General features: G+C 32.6%; 1 protein-coding gene across 1 annotated transcript in view; it reads left to right on the plus strand.

Annotated features, from left to right (window-relative positions):
* Positions 1-6,104, plus strand: part of CNBD1 (cyclic nucleotide binding domain containing 1) — a 430,168-nt gene extending 424,064 nt beyond the window's left edge. The window contains exon 12 of the mRNA XM_040493922.1: positions 6,037-6,104. Coding sequence (XP_040349856.1) covers positions 6,037-6,039 — 3 coding nt within the window. The 3' untranslated portion in view covers positions 6,040-6,104. The remainder of the gene's footprint in view (positions 1-6,036) is intronic.
* The last annotated feature ends 12,979 nt before the right edge of the window (positions 6,105-19,083 follow it).

Here is a 19,083-nt window from a genome sequence, read left to right on the forward strand (position 1 = left end):
GACCAACAGGGACATGAAGAGGCAGATTTGGAAATAAAAACAATGGACTTCCCAAGACTAGGAAGTAGAAACATGAAGCCATACTCATTTTAGTTTTTTTAAGGGTAGAAACTATATTCTTGTCATAGAGAAATTAAGCTCATGAAATGAGAGCAGTTTGAAAGTAAGGCACAGATACCAGAATTAGTAGCTAAAGTGGAAGAAGTACCCACCTAAAGATATTTCTGTCAGGTGGGCTCTGACTCAGGATGAAATGTGATGAGGACTGAACTTCTGAGTTCACCTCTGTACCCCTTCCCCCTTTTATAGCACTAACTGCATATTCCGTGACCTTGAGATATACCTACTAACCTCTACTGGTCAAACTATAACTTTGCCTGACTCTACTGATAGGGACAACTCCAGAATTAAAAAGTGACTTTCTTCAAAGCAAGTCATCAGACTGGATCAGAAACACTACCCAGAAGAGAATATTGAGAAGGTCCTTTTATTCCTTAGTTGGGAGAGGAGTTTAAGGCAGTAGTCAGTGGAGCCCTGAGTATCACAAGTACATTCTGGTGTTGTCTTCTCCTTGAGATTTTTTGAGGTGGATGCAGATATTTTTTGTAGGAGAGGTATAAATGAGAAAGAGTATTTTATTCACAGGGTTATTGGAGATAAGTAGTGCTAGAAAGGACTGGCTAACTTGCTGGAACTGCCACCTGTGTGAGCAAAGATGTAATCTATGCATTCTGGGGATCTGAACATAATGGGGAATGTGATAAATCTGAGAAATAGGTATTTAAGAGGCAGCAGAAAGAGCAAATGGAACAAGGAGAAAATCCTAGGTTGGAAGTGTGGTCAGAGAGAGACTTAGAAGAAAATACGCGTTTCTAATTAAACTTTTAAGTTGTTTGCAGTGTCAGGTTTGAAAGTAAAAGTTCTGTTTTCCCTCAGAATCTCCAATTGGTGACTAATGATTTTTATGTGATATTTTGCTTTTGTGTTCAGTAGAAAAAGGTGTCAAATTCAACTGCAGGTTTAGGGACTGGGGCAAGAAGAGATGCGGAATACAAAGCCAGTCACGTGTGGTAAATAAACCATGTAGCATAAGAAAAGTAAAACACTCTTCTCCAATGTGTTAAGGTTCATGCAAGTATTCATTTTTAATTCTGTATTTGTCACTATGTTGTTTTCTGACAATTCTAAAGCTACTTCAAATTTTGCCTCCTTCAAGGGCATCTACTAGTGAAATTTACATGACTTGCTCCGGTGCTTTCAATGTTTTCTTATGACTGAATTTGGACACATGTTGAGTCTTCCTTTAAAAATAATGTGTGGTGAGGATAGAAGTGCCCAAAGAGGACAACATCTGGATTATATTTTGAGAACTTAACTGAGATTTGTGATTAAGGTGCAGCTCTCAGCTGCATTTTTTGGATTAAATCATTGTGATGAAAGTGAGACAAGAGTGTTTGCACAAGGTAGTCTTATTTTGTTAGCTAATTCCAGCAAAATCAAAATTAAAAGAGCAGAATATATATCTAAATAAAACACCTGTATCTTTTATGCACCTCATTCATCCTGATCAGCGTTTTTTCACAGACCTACAATTATTTTGACTAGTTTGTAAAAATGAGGAGTTTCAGACACAGCTCAGTAGTGTCTGTATAATTATTGGATGTTTAAACAAAGCCGAATTCTTATGGCCTCAAAGAGCCAGCATTGAAATCCAGCCTGGATCTTATTCCCCACTCATCTGCTCAAACTCTCTCTAATTTTGTGTTTACTTTTAAAAAACTCTATTGTTTTATCTTTCACAACTAATCTACAATCAATTTGGATATGGCTTCTGTGTATGATATGAATTTAAGGTCAAGTATTTTGTTTTGTTTTTGTTTTTTACATATGTCCAATTTTCCCTGCTTTATGTACTTAAAAGACCATCCTTTACTCATTGAACCACATTGCCATCGTTTTTATAAATCAGGTGATTATATATTTCTTTATGTATTGACTGTTATGTAATATAAATATATTTTTCTTTCCCCACGCCAATGCGAGCATAGCTTAATTTTTGACGATTATATATAAATTCTGACCTTTTATAGAATATATCCTGCTGCTCTGTTTTTCTTCATGATTGCCTTCCCAATTCTCTTCCTCTCTGAATTTCCATTTAAATTTTACCATAAAATCAACTTATCAATATCCAGAAAATAACCTGCTGGGATTTAAAATTTTTCTATTTGTTGTTGCTTTTCAGGAGGTCTATTTTGATGTGCCAACCTTTGGCTTTGGTTTTATTTCTGTTTGTTCTGTTTAGGTCTTAGAGCTTTTTGAATCTACTGGTATATATCTTTCATTAGTTTTGGAAAATTCTCAGCCAGGATTTTTTTCCAAATAATGATTCTGCCCCATTTTTTTTCCTCTCCATTTCAGACTCCATTTAAATATATGTGAGAAATTTGTACTCTAGGTGTCCTTTATCCTACACATTTTCTATATATTTCTTTTTATCTCTGCCTCAGTGTATTTGCATACTTTTAATTCTTCTTCCTTCCACTCACCAATCCTATATTCTACTCTAATTTGCTGTTAAATCTAGCTGTTGAGCTCTTAACTTCCAAATCTAAGTATTTATCTAAAGGAAACAAAAAACCCCCACTAATTTGAAAAGATATATGCACCTCTGTATGTTCATTGCAGCATTATATGTAATAGCCAAGATATGGAACCAACCTTAGTGTCCATCGATGGATGAATGGGTAAAGAAATTGTGGTATATAAACAATAGAATATTGTTTAGCTATTAAAAAAGAATGAAATCTTGCCATTTGTCACAAAATGAATGGACCTTGAGGGCATTATGCTAAGTGAAATAAGTCAGTCAGAAAAGGACAAATATTGATCTCTTTTATATGTGAAATCTAAAAAAAAAAATAATAAAGAAAAATAAAAAGCTCATAGAAACTGAAAACAGTTTAATAGTTGCCAGAGGTGGGAAGTGGGTTGGGAGAAATAGGTATATTCGGGTTTTTTTGTTGTTGTTTAGTTTAAATAAATTGAATAAAAAACATACAGGTTTTTGGGGTGCCTGGGTGGCTCAGTTGGTTGAGCAACCGACTTTGGCTCAGGTCATGATCTCACGGTTTGTGAATCTGAACCCCGCATCCAGCTCTGTGCTGATAGCTCTGAGCCTGGAGCCTGCTTCTGAGTCTGCCTCTCTCTCTCTCTCTCTCTCTCTCTGCCCCTCCCCCACTCATGCTCTGTCTCTCTGTCTCAAAAATAAATAAATAAACATTAAAAAAAATATAAAAAAAACATAGGTTTCAATTATCAGATAGTAGCTACATTTCTTCATCGTTTCAGCCCATTTTTTCCACATTTTCTTGAACCATTAGTCAAAGTTTTGAGTTTTTTTTCTGTTTTTTTTTTGTTTGTTTTTTTTACTGTGGTAAGAACACTTAACATGAGATCTACCCTCTGAACAAATTTTTAAATGCTTACGTAATATTAACTATAGATGCAGAGTTGTATACGTCATCTCTAGAACTTACTCATTTGTGTAACTGATACTTTATACCTATTGAACAACAACTTCTTATTCCCTTCTCCCCACAGCCCCTAGAAACCACTAATCTACTCCCTGTTGCTATGAGTTGACTATTCAGATATCTCATATAGTTGGAATGAGGCAACATATGTCCTTCTATGACTGGTTGTTTCATTTACCATAATATCCTCCAATTCATACATGTTGTTGCATATGTCAGAATTTCCTTCTTTTTTAAGGTGGAATAATATTCCATTGTATGTATATACCACATTTCTTTATCCAAGTGAAGATGGACATTTAGGTTTTATCCATATATTGACTATTGTGAATAATGCATCAATGGGCATGGGACTGAAGATATCACCTCTAGATCTTGATTTCAATTCTTTTGAATATATACCCATATAGGTCATATAGTAGCTCTATTTTAATTTTTGAGGAACCTCCATATGTTTTTCATAGTGACTGCACCATTTTAGATTTCCACCAACAGTATACAAGGGTTCCAATTTCTCCATATTCTCACCAACAGTTATCTTTTGTTTTTTTAATAATAGCCATCATGACAAGTATGAGGTAATATCTTATTGTAGTTTTGATTTGCATTTCCCTGATGATTAGTGATGTTGAGCACCTTTTCATACATGCGTTGGCCATTTGTGTGTCCTCCTTGGAGGAATATCTGTTCAAGTTGTTTGCCCATTTTTATCCATTATTTGTATTTTTTTTTTCCTATTGAATTGAAGGAGTTCCTACAGTATTTTGGATATTAACCACTATCAAATATATGGTTTGCCAATATTTTCTCCCATTTCATAGGTCATTTATTCATTTTGTTGATTGTTTCCTTCATTGTGCAGGAGCTTTTTGGTGTAATACAGTCCCACTTCTATATATTTGCTTTTGTTGCTTGTGCTTTGGGTGTCTCTTTCAAGAAGTCATTGCAGAGATTAATGTCATGAAGCTTTTCTCCTGTATTTTCTTCTATGATTTTATTGTTTCAAGCCTTAACTTTTAACTCTTTAATACACTTTGAGTTGATATTTATATATGGTGTAAGATAAAGGTCCAGTTTCATTCTTTTGCATGTGTATATCCAGTTTTCCTAACACCATTTGTTAAAGAAATGATTCTTTCTCCATTGCACATTCATGTCATTCTTGTTAAAAATCAGTCAATGGTATATGTGTAGGTCTATTTGGGGCCTCTTTATTCTGTTCCATTGATCTATATGTCGGCTTTTATACTAGTAAGATACCATTTTAATTGCTATAGCTTTGTAATTTGATATCAAGAAGTATGATACCTCCAGCTTTGCTTTTTTTCTCTCAAGATTGCTTTGACTGTTTTGGGATCTTTGTGGCTTCGTAGGAATTTTAAGATTGTTTTCTATTTCTGTAAAAAATATCATTGGGGTTTTTACAGGGATTGCACTGAGTCTGTAGACCACTTTGAGTAGTATGGCTATTTCAATAATATTAATTCTTCCAGTCCATGAATACAAGTTGTCTTTTCATTTAGTACTGACTTCTTTAATTTCTTTTGTCACTGTTTGACAGTTTCAGTGTATAAGTTTTTTATCTCCTTGGTTTGATGCTATTGTAAATGGGATTGTTTTCTTAATTTCCTTTTTGAATAGCTGATTGTTAGCATATAGAAATGCAACTAATGTTGATTTTGTGCCCAGCAGCTTTAAAACCAGAGCAAAGACACTGTAAGAAAACCACACCCCAATATCCTTGGAGGACACAGAATCAAAAATCTTCAACAAAATACTAGCAAACCAATTCAACAATACATTAAAAGTATGAGACCTCATTAACAAGTGGGATTTACCTCTGAACAAGAATGGTTGAACATAAATCAATTAATATGATATATCAAATTTATAGGATGACAGATAAAAATTGCATGATCATAGAAATATATACATAAAAAACATTTGACAAAATTCACTACCCTTTCATGATAAAAACTGTCAGTAAACTTGGTATAGTAGGAAGGTATCTCAACATAGTAAAGACCATACATTACAAGCCCACAGTTAATATACTCAGTGTCAACAAATCAAAAGTTTTTCCTCTAAGATCAGGACCAAGGCAAGGATGACCACCACACCACTTCTACTCAGCATAGTACCAGAAATCCTGGCCAAAACAATTAGGCAAGAAAAAGAAAGCTTCCAAATTGGAGAGAAAGAAGTAAAATAATCTGTTTGCAGATGGCAAACAGATGAGTTTATAAATGTAGGAAACGCTAAAGACCTAACAAAACAAAACTGTCAAAGTTATGTTAATGTCCTTATCTACCATAGCATCTGAATCATCTGTGCATCTAGACCATCAAGTTCTTTTTTTTTTCCCCCCTTGGTCCTCTGTCACATTGTCTTGTTTATTGTCATGCCTGGTAATTTTCAATCTAATGCTGGATATTTTGTCGAAAAATTCATGGGACTTCACATGATATCCTCCTAGTGATAAGGTTCTTTGTTTCTTTAGTAGGAGGACAGAATGGGGTATTCAGAACTTAAAGCAACCAAGGAATTAAGGCTGCATCACAACTTCGGTAATAACACTCAAGTCTATTATTTCATTCTGGTCACTCACCAGTGTTTTTAGTGGAATTTGAAAACATCCTGTGGGCCCCTTCCCTAACAGTTTCTGAAATCTATTTTTGCCTCTCCAGGAATGATTGCTAAAAATTTAGTTTTTTTTTTTTTCCGAATAGTTTTGGGCTAAGCATTTAGGTTCTTGCCCTGCACAGCTTCAGGGATGACAGGGATAATTTACCATGTGTTTCAGGCTCATAAAGTCTTTAATTTTGTCACTATAAACACAAGAGACCACTAAAATCTCAGATGATTTCTCATTACTGAGAGCTAATAACTCTCTGTCTGGGCAAATTTCTCAAACAGAACCAGTAAATGACCCCAAAGTAACAATCGGCCCCACATTGAGAGCTCAATTCCAGATTACCAGATCTTTATGTCTTCATGGGATTTTCAGATACCTGAAGGCTTTTAAAAAATGATTTTTCACAGCTTTTGTAATTGTGCTCAATGGAATGATAGTCTACCACAAGGTAATCCACTTTACCCAGAAGTAGAAGTTCTGTATATATTTCTGCTGAAAAACATGAATCAAAACATCTTTCCTTGTTAGTTTTATTTCCATATTTAGGCTCTACCACTTTTCTCTGGCTTTCCATATGAGGGACTTGCCCACAGTACTTTTTTTTAACAACTATCTGGCAGTATTTTTTCCCCAATGAATGGTTCTAAGCTGTCTGTCATTCCCTAATATCTGAAATGTTCAAATAAAGTCTCCCTTGTACCCACATGGTTTCCACCACAGGAATACCTTTACTTAAGACAGTTAACTGTTCTATCTTTTAAACATTTCTATGTTAAGGTTTTTCCATGTGCATGAAATAGAGACTCCTTTTCTCTTACTTTATTCTTTGTGGAAAGGCTAGACTTCAAGGAAGATACTTTGTGACCATGACTTAATAAATAAATGAGACTCATGCAGAACAATAGAAGTATGGTAGGTATATAAGTAATTGCTGACAGAATGTACAGAAAACACTGTAAATACAGAAAAACTAGAGACACTGCTTTAAACTAGAGTTGACTCACACAAGTTGAAAAGAGAGCAAAAAGGAGCAGAGAGAATATTGAAAAACATTTAAAGCACTATGAATCAAGTTCAATATTAGATCAAACCAATAAATTTTTTTATCCTCAGTATATAATGTCATATTTGGTAAGACATGTTAAGAAGAATAAAACTAGATATTTTTAAAATGGAAAAATATACTCAGGAGATACTTTGTAGCTTGTGAAAAGCCATTCTTTTGTTACTCTTGAAGCAAATCAGGTTTGTAATGGAGCAGAACAATTAGATTTAATTTAAAAATAAAATCCAGTATTTTACTCTAGCAATTGTGGTAGATGGGAAGGCAGAAGGAAAATTAAGAAGTTCTGTTTTATTTGGAATTTCTCTATTCCTTGGTTCATCTATCAGTGACTATGTTACTTCCTGAAATTTTCTGAAAATCTCTGTAAAAACACATATGTGTTGCACCAAAAAAAGAATAAATACTCTCTAGAAAATTCAATTTATAATGCTTGTTCCAGTGTCTACCATTTTACCTGACTGAAATTTTGTATTGCGTGTGCAATATTTCACTGAGTGGCTCATGACTGCAATGAGGAGCATAGCAGTGGACACACATGGCCACAAGAACACATGGAGTCCCATCTGTGCTCCTGGCATTCTGCACTCACCAGAGTGGTTGATATTCTAAGAAAGGGAAGGCAGTATGATGGCAAAATGGAGGAGGCTTATAGGTATAATGTTTCTTCATCCTACAATAATGTGGTATATGTGTCTTTTTTAATTTCTTTTTGAATTTGTCTCAGTGATCAGTCTGAACGGACTTAATTTTTAAAGTGAAGAAAGAAATTATTTTAGTTTTTGTAATATTTTCCCTATTTAATGCATTTAAAACAAATATATGAGTGTTAACTTGGCATACATAAGGGTCACCTATGGAACTTTTAAAACAACTATATTTGATTTGCTCTTTGCAATTTCTAATTCAGGATATTTGAAATGTATGTCAGACACCTGCATTTTTAAAAGTTTTATAAATGCTTGCACTCAGACTCCTTTCAAATTTAACTTGGCACTGATCCAAAAACATATTTTTAAACTTTGTTATTTGGTCCTGAAATAAAAACCAAACTACTTTGACTCTTACACCAATCCAAGTTATCTGTTAGGTGCATGTATTCCTCATCAGTGCTATTACTTTTCGAAATATGATGACAACCCTTTTTTAGTTCTACTAACTCTTAAAGCAATTGGTTTTGTATGGGACAATAAAATAAAATAAAATAGTAATATTACAAAAAGCTGTTAGGGAGAATAACATGGACGTAATTGTCACTTATTCTTACTCATTTGAGAATTGGTGATTGAGAATTTCCTAAACAATATTTCTGCTAGCCTTTTGCTCAGATCTAGAACTTTCAAAACTATCCTTATAAGTAAACAAACAATAAACCAATTTCAAGCCTTTCTACATATAAGCCACAGTATATAAAAATAATAAATTATTAAACTTTCTGTGTTGAAAGTGGTGTTGGATCTCCTACCCATGTTCCCATTTGTATACATGAGCACTCAAGTGTGCACACAGGACAGCACCTAGGGCAAAATGAGAATATGAAGCTGACTGCTTTAGACAGTCTGTAGTGGATTGCAGGGTTAAGGGATATCATCTGATGATTGTGTCCATCCAAATTAGATTGCTTTGGCAATTAGATTGCTTGTGTCCTATGTCATAGCATGGTCTAATTTGAGGATGTTATCACTAGAAATGTCAGAGCACTTCTGACTATACTATATTGTAAAAATGTAGGCATGGATGTAATTTCCAATATTCTTTTTATTAAGACACATTGGAAATGTTTTTTTGGTTATAGTGCCAGTAATAGGTCTTTTCCTGAATAAGTGTTTTGTTTTTATTTCAAGGATACTGTGACCCATTAAATGAATCATTGATCCTTCTTTGTGTTGACTACTAGAAAGCTTTGGGCTAAATTTGTGTCCTGTCTCTAGCAGATGTACAGGAACATTTGGTATGCTTTCAGTGTACTCATCTTACTTCTGACATCATCTCCTTTTCCTATCCTCATTTTCCCTCTGTCCCAATTTTCCCAGTCAGTCTTGATTTATTTTATTTTGTAGTTTTGCATACATTTTCATAAGAAAATTTTTAAGGTACATCTTTTAACAAGAAAAGAAAATAAGCTGAGTTCATAGTAATCATTATCACCTAGTGCCAAGCACCCAAATTAAATCATTTTACCTTTAATCAATATAATCAGAATGGTTTAATTTTGCATGACATTCTTTTGATTACTAGCATATTATTTTATTCATGGTTCAAATAAGACTGTAAAGCAATATATAAAGATAACCACTATTGTTACCAGAGAATCTTAGGGAGAGTTTTATTTTATTCATTTGCTTAATGAATTAATGTCTAATAAAACAGAATGGACAGAGGGAATAATTATAGTATTAATATAGTTCAGAAAATAGTTTTAATTAAATGAGTAAAACCCAATCTATCCCTTTAGATACCTTCGGAATAGATGCAATAGGGTAGCATTTAATTTAATTAGACATTTGAAATGGTCAATTTATTCTATTACATTTCCAGTCCTAAACATTATGATTGCTGTGGGTCATCCATACTATATGATACATGATTTTTAAATTTTAGTTTAGACTAAAATGTTCTGTAACATAAATATAAATAATGACTATAAACACAGTAATTTTTAAAGATCTAGTGTGACTACCTTATTTTATATTCCTACCAAATCAATTTTGGAAATAAAGTTTCAGAAGCAAAATGCAAATGTTATGTTGCAATATGAAAATTGCTCTGTTTCTAATTAGAACAAATGTTATGGTCTCTTAAAATTACTCTTGATTTAATGTGCTTACTTTCATGCATAATCATTGTGTGAAATTCTTCTGTTTGTAATCATAGTTTTCCAGAAGAAAAATTAATATAAAGGAAATTTCTAGACTTTGATAATTACTTCTGCTTTTGAAAAAGTTTTTCAAGTTTTCTTAAAACATTTCCCTTAATGGAACAACTATTTTTTCTTGCATAAATAATTTTAAAATAATAAAGATTATTTGACATTCTCTATATTTTAATGGGAGTTTTAATTTTGAAACAAGAGAGTCATGCTTTTGCATCTGCAATTAAGCTTTTGTTGTTGCCATTTCTCATGTGTATAGGGTGCAATATATTATTGCCATACAGATAGTGAATGCAAATTGGTCAATTTATGCCTGTTATTTGATGTGTAATTAATGTTGTCAGGCCATTCCTATTTGCACCCTTAAGTAAATCATGTGCAGATCATTCAATCAGTATTTAACCAAATAACAGGAAAGTTTACTACAGTTGTAGTACTTAACATGTGTTGACAACTCCAGGGAGCTAATGACCCCCAAATGTTCACCATGATTGTCTTAACTCTATGTAATAGGAAATGAGAGTCACCATATGATCTATTTGTTTTTTCATCCCATAGACATAAATTGACAACTTAATATATGACACATGCTATTGTTAACTGCACTGACCTAATTCAATGATTATCATCTCTGATATATGATGATCTTCTGATGGCCATGGATTTATGTTCAGGACCAGAGGCTTTATTAATTCTAAGGAAAATTAAAATTATGATTTACAACTTAAGAATAGAATTTCTTACTCCTGTGGATTTTCTTCTTTACCTTGGAAGATTAATATTTTTCTTAATTTCTTAATTTCTAAGATTAATATTTAGAAGGTTTAACAAAATCTGAAGTCTTTCATTTATTCAGATTTTGTTTCAAATTTGTGACGATTATTTAGCTATTTTTAGGTTTGTATTTAAGCTCACATGATTCAGGATTAAATTGCATAATGACTCTAAGGATATGCATATGAGAGATAGAGAGTTAAATAAGGAAAGAGAGAACGAGTTTAAGAGAAAGGATGGTAGAGAATTTGCCAAGTTGACCTCACAAGGGAGATAGAGCAATAATGCAAATTAACCAAGTAGCAATTATAGTAACTCTAAAAGGTGCACATAAAAATTAAAATACAATGTGATATGACCATTATTTGTTTCACTTTGTTATTCTCATTTCCTCATAGCTTTTTAAATTTTTTTTTCAACATTTATTTATTTTTGGGACAGAGAGAGACAGAGCATGAACGGGGGAGGGGCAGAGAGAGAGGGAGACACAGAATCGGAAACAGGCTCCAGGCTCTGAGCCATCAGCCCAGAGCCCGACGCGGGGCTCGAACTCACGGACCGCGAGATCGTGACCTGGCTGAAGTCGGACGCTTAACCGACTGCGCCACCCAGGCGCCCCTCCTCATAGTTTTTTATAATGAGGTATAATATGCACATAGTAAAAGTGAACAATTCTTAAGTATAGATAACAATAACCATGTAACCACTGCAAGGTTCACAAGTGAACATTTTACAAAACTAAATAGTACAGTTACATTGGAGAAGAAAACAATAATTAAAAATAACACCAAACCAACAGTGAGCTTGTAATTTATTTTACCCTTGATTATTTTCAAGTCGGGCTAGCCCTGTGAGTACAGCCTCAGAAGTACAAGGCAGAATGGAGTAACTAGTTTCCCAGCCTTCTGGCCAGGGAAGTGGAAAGGGGACCACAAGGAACTGGAAAGTACTGGAAACAATAATAAGATGAAGGAGTTCATGAAAGTGAGTCTGTAAATTTGTTAAAAAAAAAAAAAATCCTGAGTTTACACCTGAGCTGCATATATGCAGATGTATTCCTAATTAGCATTTAAAAAGACTGTACTAAGCAGCAGATAGACCACCACCCACGCTGGCCATGAGTGGCACATACTGGGGACATATCTGAAAAGCACTTCAACGTCCTTAAAAACTTAACTGACAGTGCCACAGCCCACAAAAGATGTGTTGCAATTTACAGCCTGAACCTAACCTGGCCTATTACCTGCTTACACAAAAACAGCATTTTTCTCAATAGGATTAAAACAAAACACACGTTCACACACATATATAATAATATAATATAATACAAAATATAATATATATAATTTTGTTGAAAAAAATATATATAATTTTTTGAACATTATCCTGCCATCTGTGGATAATGACAGATTTCTTTAACCTTCTTTAACCTCCTTAAATTTTAAAATTTATTTTCTTGACACATTACACTATATAGAATAGCTTCAGTGTTTTGTCATGTTTACTACTACACGTTTACATGTATATACTCTGTCAGATCAAGGTAATCTGCAGTTCTGGTTTGCTAAGTGTATTTAATAACAACTAGTATTTAATTTTAACAAATGTTTGTTCTACATCCATTGAGAGGTTATGAGGATATTAAAATTTGTCTTTATTCTTTTATAATATGATGTCACTTATTCATTCAATATTGTCCTACTATAATAAAACCAAGTTGGTATTATTTTGTTATAATAATAAGTTGGGTACAGTAACTTCTTATTTAAACTTTTGGTATCTGTTCTCCAAAAAAATAAAAATAAAAACAGAACTATGTAAGATGATTGATGTGTTAACTACCTTAATGAACTTAATTGCAGCAGTGATTTCACAATGTGTATGCATATGAAGTCATCATTTTGCAAACTTTACACATTTATGGTTTTTCAGTTATACCTCAAAAAATGGTAAAAAGTAAACCAAAGAAAATACCATTGAAACCATTAAATATTTAGGTACACTGAAAACTAAAAATAATTGTTGAAAAAAACCAAAGAAGACAAGCAAATGTAGAGGTATACCATGTTCATGGATTGAAAGACTCAAAATTGCTGACATGATAGTCATTCCCATTTGATCTATACTTAAATACAGTTATAATACAAATTCCAGAATGCTGTTCTCTAGAAATTGAAAATTTGATTATAAAATTTATATGTAAAATGCAAAGTACACAGAACAGTCAAAACATTTAGAAATATGTGAAAATATTTAAAATAGATATGCATAATTTTGGAACAGATTAACCAGATATCAAGACATACTATTCAGCTATACTGAGCAGATGATAATTATATACTGAATCAACAAAACAGAACATACAATATAGGAGTAGACCCATGTATATATGATCGATAAAGTTGACAAGATATTTTAATGAAGAAAGAGTAAACTTTTCAATACATTGTGCTGCAAATATTGAATATAGATATGAAAAAATATAAACCTCATTCCTTACCCCACCTCATGGACATAATTTAACTAACAAATGTCAAAAGTACAAATATGAGGAAAAAATATTTGCAATTTGGACTAGACAAAGATTTGTTAGAGACAGAAAACATGAGTCATATAAAAAAATAAAGTGATAAAATGAACCATAAAGTTAAAAATTTCTACTCTTCTAAAATTAGATAATTGTGGTGGTTGTAAAACTCTCTGATTATAAGAAAAAACACTAAACTGTACATTTTCAAAGTATAAATTTTATGGTATGCATATATATCTTAATAAAAATACTATAAAAAGGCATGATTAATAAAATAAAACAGTACAACCCGTACTAGGAGAACATATTTGTAAAATATATATGTGACAAAGGATACAGATTATAAAAACACCTCTTACAAAGGAAAAAACGAAGGAAAGTATTAAAACATTGTCAAACTGTAGACACGCACTTCACAAAACATGACACAAATAGTCAAAAAGCACATGAAAAAATGCTGCACCTAATTAGACTTCAAAATAATATATAACTCTAATAAAATATCACTCCATGTGTAATGAATTAAAAAGATTGACAATACTAAGAATTAGATAGGATATAAAACTATTAGAACTTTCATACATAGTTGGTAGGAATGAATTATGATAAAACCTCTTTGAAAAGCAGCTTGACAAAATTATAGAGGTTCATAATGATGTTATTTTCTTCCAGAAAGATTTTTTTTTCTAGTTAGCAGAAGATTATGGGAAGACTACTTTGATTTAAACATAATTGGTCTATAGACCTCTGGTGTCTTATTTCAAAGCCTGGGGTTCTATGAAAAGTATCTTCTTCCTGGAGCTATCTGTTCTACAGATATAGTCTAAAAATGGTTCCTGGCATGAAGAATAAGATTATTAAAGTTCTAGTCCTTTCCTTTAAGGGACTCAGAATTACACACAGAGTTGAATGTAACTGAATTATATTAATACCTATAATAGCAAAATTGGTTGGTTTTATGACAGTTGGATAGATATTATGGAGTCACTTACATACTGATGTTTTCAGTGTTCTCTACTTTAGATTCTGAAACTTAAAAATGTTTATCTTCTCAAACTCTGTTGCAGCTAGAGTGTTCATGTCACCCAGTTAAGCATTTAGAGGGATTTTCTGCAGATGGCTTCACACCTAGAGAAATAGACATAACTCACTAGCAATATGTTTTTGACCTTTTTTATTGTTCTAGCGTGGAACACAGGCTGTGAGAAAAGAAACGGCCATTTTCACTGTCATGGTGCACACAAACAGGTGTTGTAGCAAAAAATTAGAAAGAGCTTGCTTCATTGAGTGCATCAATAAATTGAGCAGCCTGTTCACAGATTTGCATATCATTAATCCAACCAATCTGTGACTTCTTCAAGCCATCATAGTAGAATTAGAATGTATGCCTATCAAAAATAATGAGACAAGGAAAAGGAATAGTTAATTTTGCAGGTAGAAATTATGAAGCATAGATGGAATGATTCTACATGAAACATTTTATCTAAGCTTTAAAGAATCAACAGAATTTTCCAGATGTAGATAGTAGGAAGTGGTAAGATGATCCTTACTTTGAGCACCACATAAATCATTAAGTTAGTAAGGAAAACACAAGGTTCAAAAGAGAGAATATGATGGATATTTATAGCAGAGGGGTCTGAGAAGTTATTTGGTGTCATATTTTGTAAGTGACTTAATTTTTATATAGCCAGATCTTCTCCTAGCATCACTAGCATTCCACTGAGATTTTTATGTAGGAAGGTAGGCAGTCTATATTTCATAAAAATTCCTCATGTAGAAAATAGATTGAGGATATAAGTCTAGGAAGGGTTCAGTGTTGGTTATATATCCCAGGTATTCTTATTTCAGTGACTTCCATACATGTATATTGAATGATGTAATAAAAATGTAATTTCTCAGTGATGAAATTCAAATATAATTGATGAACCTCCATATGACATTGGCCTTTGATATTTTTAGGGGGATATCTATACCTACATACAGTCACAGAGAGTAAAATCAACAAGAGTGCTCCTATTAAGAGTCCTAAGACTTGTAGTCTGTTGAACTTTTTTTTTTTTCTATTGACCTGACAGAATCCAGTTCATTGAACTTCTGGGCACAAAGCAAGGGACATCTGTTCAGTTAAGCTTTTCTTAATTGATATGTTAATTAAAAATGACTTTCAGCTTTTTTGCATTTTGTTTATTTTTCATGATACATATGCCCTGTGGCATTTCACAATGGGCGTTGTCTTAAAAATCTCAAATACAAATAAACAAAGCAAGCTATTCATTATTGCTTCCGGACCTAAAGTTATACATGATGTAAGTCTAAGTGCTTTCTTTCACCTTTCTCTGGCCAGAATATTCTGGGATTTCCTCCAGGATAAAGATCAGCTCAGTGCAATTCATGCATCTGTCACATCTGGACTATCTCAATGTAGCCTTGCCAATGTGTACAGAGGCAGTGCAAAATTTGCTGTTTTCATAAAGTACAACAGCCTGTTTATATTTTGCAGCCAAAAGCACAAGTATATTACCAAATCCCCTACTTTCTAATGTAGATTCTCAACCATTATTTTTATTATTCATACTAACACCAATCACAAAATAATCAGAACAATTTTACACTAAGTTAGAAACCACTCAACATCTCTGTAAAAAGTAGGAGAAAAGAGATCCTCAGTCCATCTTTTTAATCATGGCTTTTAGAAAGATATGATATATTATTTGTGAGAAGACATAACAAAGCTATAAATAATAACAATAGAATGCAGAACAACAGCAAAACCCATCTAAATACGTACAAAACATGTTGGGAGTTTTTCCTCTGATTTATTTTCATATGCAGCGAACAGAGGGGTTATCCATTTCTGAAGATGCTAAAAGTTAGTGGAAGGAGGAACTGAGCTTAGATAGTTACATATATATTGGGCAATAAGGTGTTGAAAAAAATAAAGAGAAAAGAAAACAAGAAAAAAAGATATTATATTTTATAGACATAGATACATAGATATAGATGATATAGATATAGATTATAGATATATAGATAGATATAGATAGATGATATAGGTGTAGATTAGATATGTAATGTTTTCCAAAAGGGTTACACTTTTACACTTCAAGATTAAACACAATGCTTAACGTTTCAACATGGACAAATACATACTAGAGCCCATATGATATTTGTGGGTAATAATGTACACCAATCTGAAAAATGAAATTTAACATTAACAAAGGAACCAACATGATGTGTTTAACATATAATTATGTTACAGTTCTTACCATTGATATAAAGCAAATTTGATTTTGCTAATTCACGTAATTATCATTTCAAGCCCTGTTTTGTTATTATAATCAGACATTATAAAAATAGTCAAATACAGAGTGAGTTATTACAATTAATTTCCCTACATGCCTAAGAATGATAAAACTAGATAATCTGTGGTTATCACAAGCATTAACTTTCTCCTAGAGAGATAAATCATACATGTGCCTCACCTTTAATGATAGGAATTAATAATATCAAAATACTCATGCAAAGATACTGTTTCATTTTATTTTAAGAAGGAAACAAATAACACTGAGATGAGCTTTCTTTTCCAAAAGATACTAGAGCTATCTTTTTGATTTTCAATTCTCTTTGATTTTAAATTGCTATGGTTGAGTAGTAATAATAGTTGACACAGAGCATTTACTATATGCTTTACATTTAATAACCTAAATCCTTACATCAATTCTATGAGGTAGCTGCTATTATTATCTGTTTTGAGATAAGGAAATTGAGGTACAAGGAAGTTGGATTAATTTCCCCAGACATTGGGTTAATAAGGCCCATGACTGAAAATTGAACCCAGGCTATCTGTCTCTAGTGCCCATGCTCTTAACCATTGTATATACTGTATCTTGAGTAATCCATTCTAGAAATGTCATCTTTCATATTAATATTTTATACTCTAGAAATTATAGGCAAAACTTTATTAATCTACATTTTCATTTAAATATGATAGAATTATGTTTTATTTAATCTAGATATTGGATATATATCTTTATGAATTATTTTTAAAATGTTAACCAATGTGCAATTGACAAATTTGATTTCCTTTTAGCTTCTTTCTTTACTGCTTATATGAGAGTACAGTCAAATATGTATAAACGTGTGTTTTTATCAAATTTTATTTAATGGTTTCAGGATAGCCTTAAAATCTGTACTGTCATCTTTGAAATTCTTTTGCCTATAAAATACCATTCATCGAAATTTTGTAAATAACCAAAATAAATCTGGAGCTTAATTCCTACACCATTTAAAATAAAGTCAGTAAAAAGAAAACATTCACATCAATTTAATTAAGTGTGAAATAGTGTGTATGCCAATATCCCATCATTGCCCTGATAACTATTGACTACCAAGACATTCAATATCTCATCTATCATTAGTTTTTGACAAAATAGTCTTCATAATTTAGGCCTCACTGGTTTTTCAACTTAGTCCTGAATTTATTGAATTTGAAATTTAGTGGTCTTTGGCAGGCCTTTGGTAACAAATGGTACCTTAGGGCATGATGCATTCAAGACACTTCATCACACATTCAAATTATATAAGGTGAATATTATTCTGTTTTCACTCGTTTTAAAAGCTAGCAGAGGTCTGGGACTGCCTTGGAAATTCACTGAATGTTAAACTGCAATTTTGATTCTCTGATGAAAGGGGTTTGACTCATGGAAAAATTATCACTTTACCTATTACATTTTATTCCATGTCATCTCATATTTGCAGTGACTTCTACTACTTGAACTAAGGTATTCAATTTTATCCATTTTTATGGAACATACACCTCCCTGCTCATCATCTTGTGGCATTCCATTCATGTGCTGAATGGTGATCTAGCATCCTAGATCCAATATTGTAATTACAGACATAGTGTTGGTAATTGACTAATGACTCAATTTATCTATAACAGATCCATTTGATAAAATTGACGGTAAATCTTAGAAGTGAAGATAACAAGAACTTCACAAGTGAATGGTGCTTATTTCTTTAGTAATAAAGAAATTCAGTTAGCAATAAAGCTGATACTTACCTTATGTTGCCTTCATTTATTTATCTCTTGCATTTTTGAATATTTAAAACGCTTATGCCCTGCATCCCCAACCAGCTTGTACATTTTTAAACTAAGAGAGAAATACTTTTTATTTCAGATCTCCCACAACAGCACTCAACTCTTTAAGGTAGATAAATCAATATTTTTAAGTGATTGATTGAAAGCAAAAATATGCAGTCAGTTAATATTTCCACTTAAAACAAGTGAAATGTATTAGGGAATCCAGTCCAAATCACATTTTGCTGATGACTTCCTATATGTTTTAACAAGAATGACTTTCCCTCCAAGCTCAGAATTTCCTTGTTCGATGATACATAATCCAGGCTCCTTTATGAATTTTGCTCTGAGAACCTTTCCAGCAATGACAGATGAACATCAATGCTCAGGAATTTTGTGTACTATTGCTCACAGATCATATTCATTCAGTGATAATAGATGATTTAGAAAGTCTTGGATACATTTGGATAATACAACCTCTAAACTCCTTCTAATTCTAAAACCCATTCATTCATATCCATGGCTTTTAGATTGAGTCCAAGTGACTTGGCTAATACAAGCCCATCCATTATTCAGCCCCTGCTGACTTCTCT

Source organism: Herpailurus yagouaroundi, unplaced genomic scaffold, assembly GCF_014898765.1.
Source record: "Herpailurus yagouaroundi ecotype Mexico unplaced genomic scaffold, PumYag 186, whole genome shotgun sequence".
Lineage (NCBI taxonomy): Eukaryota > Metazoa > Chordata > Mammalia > Carnivora > Felidae > Herpailurus > Herpailurus yagouaroundi.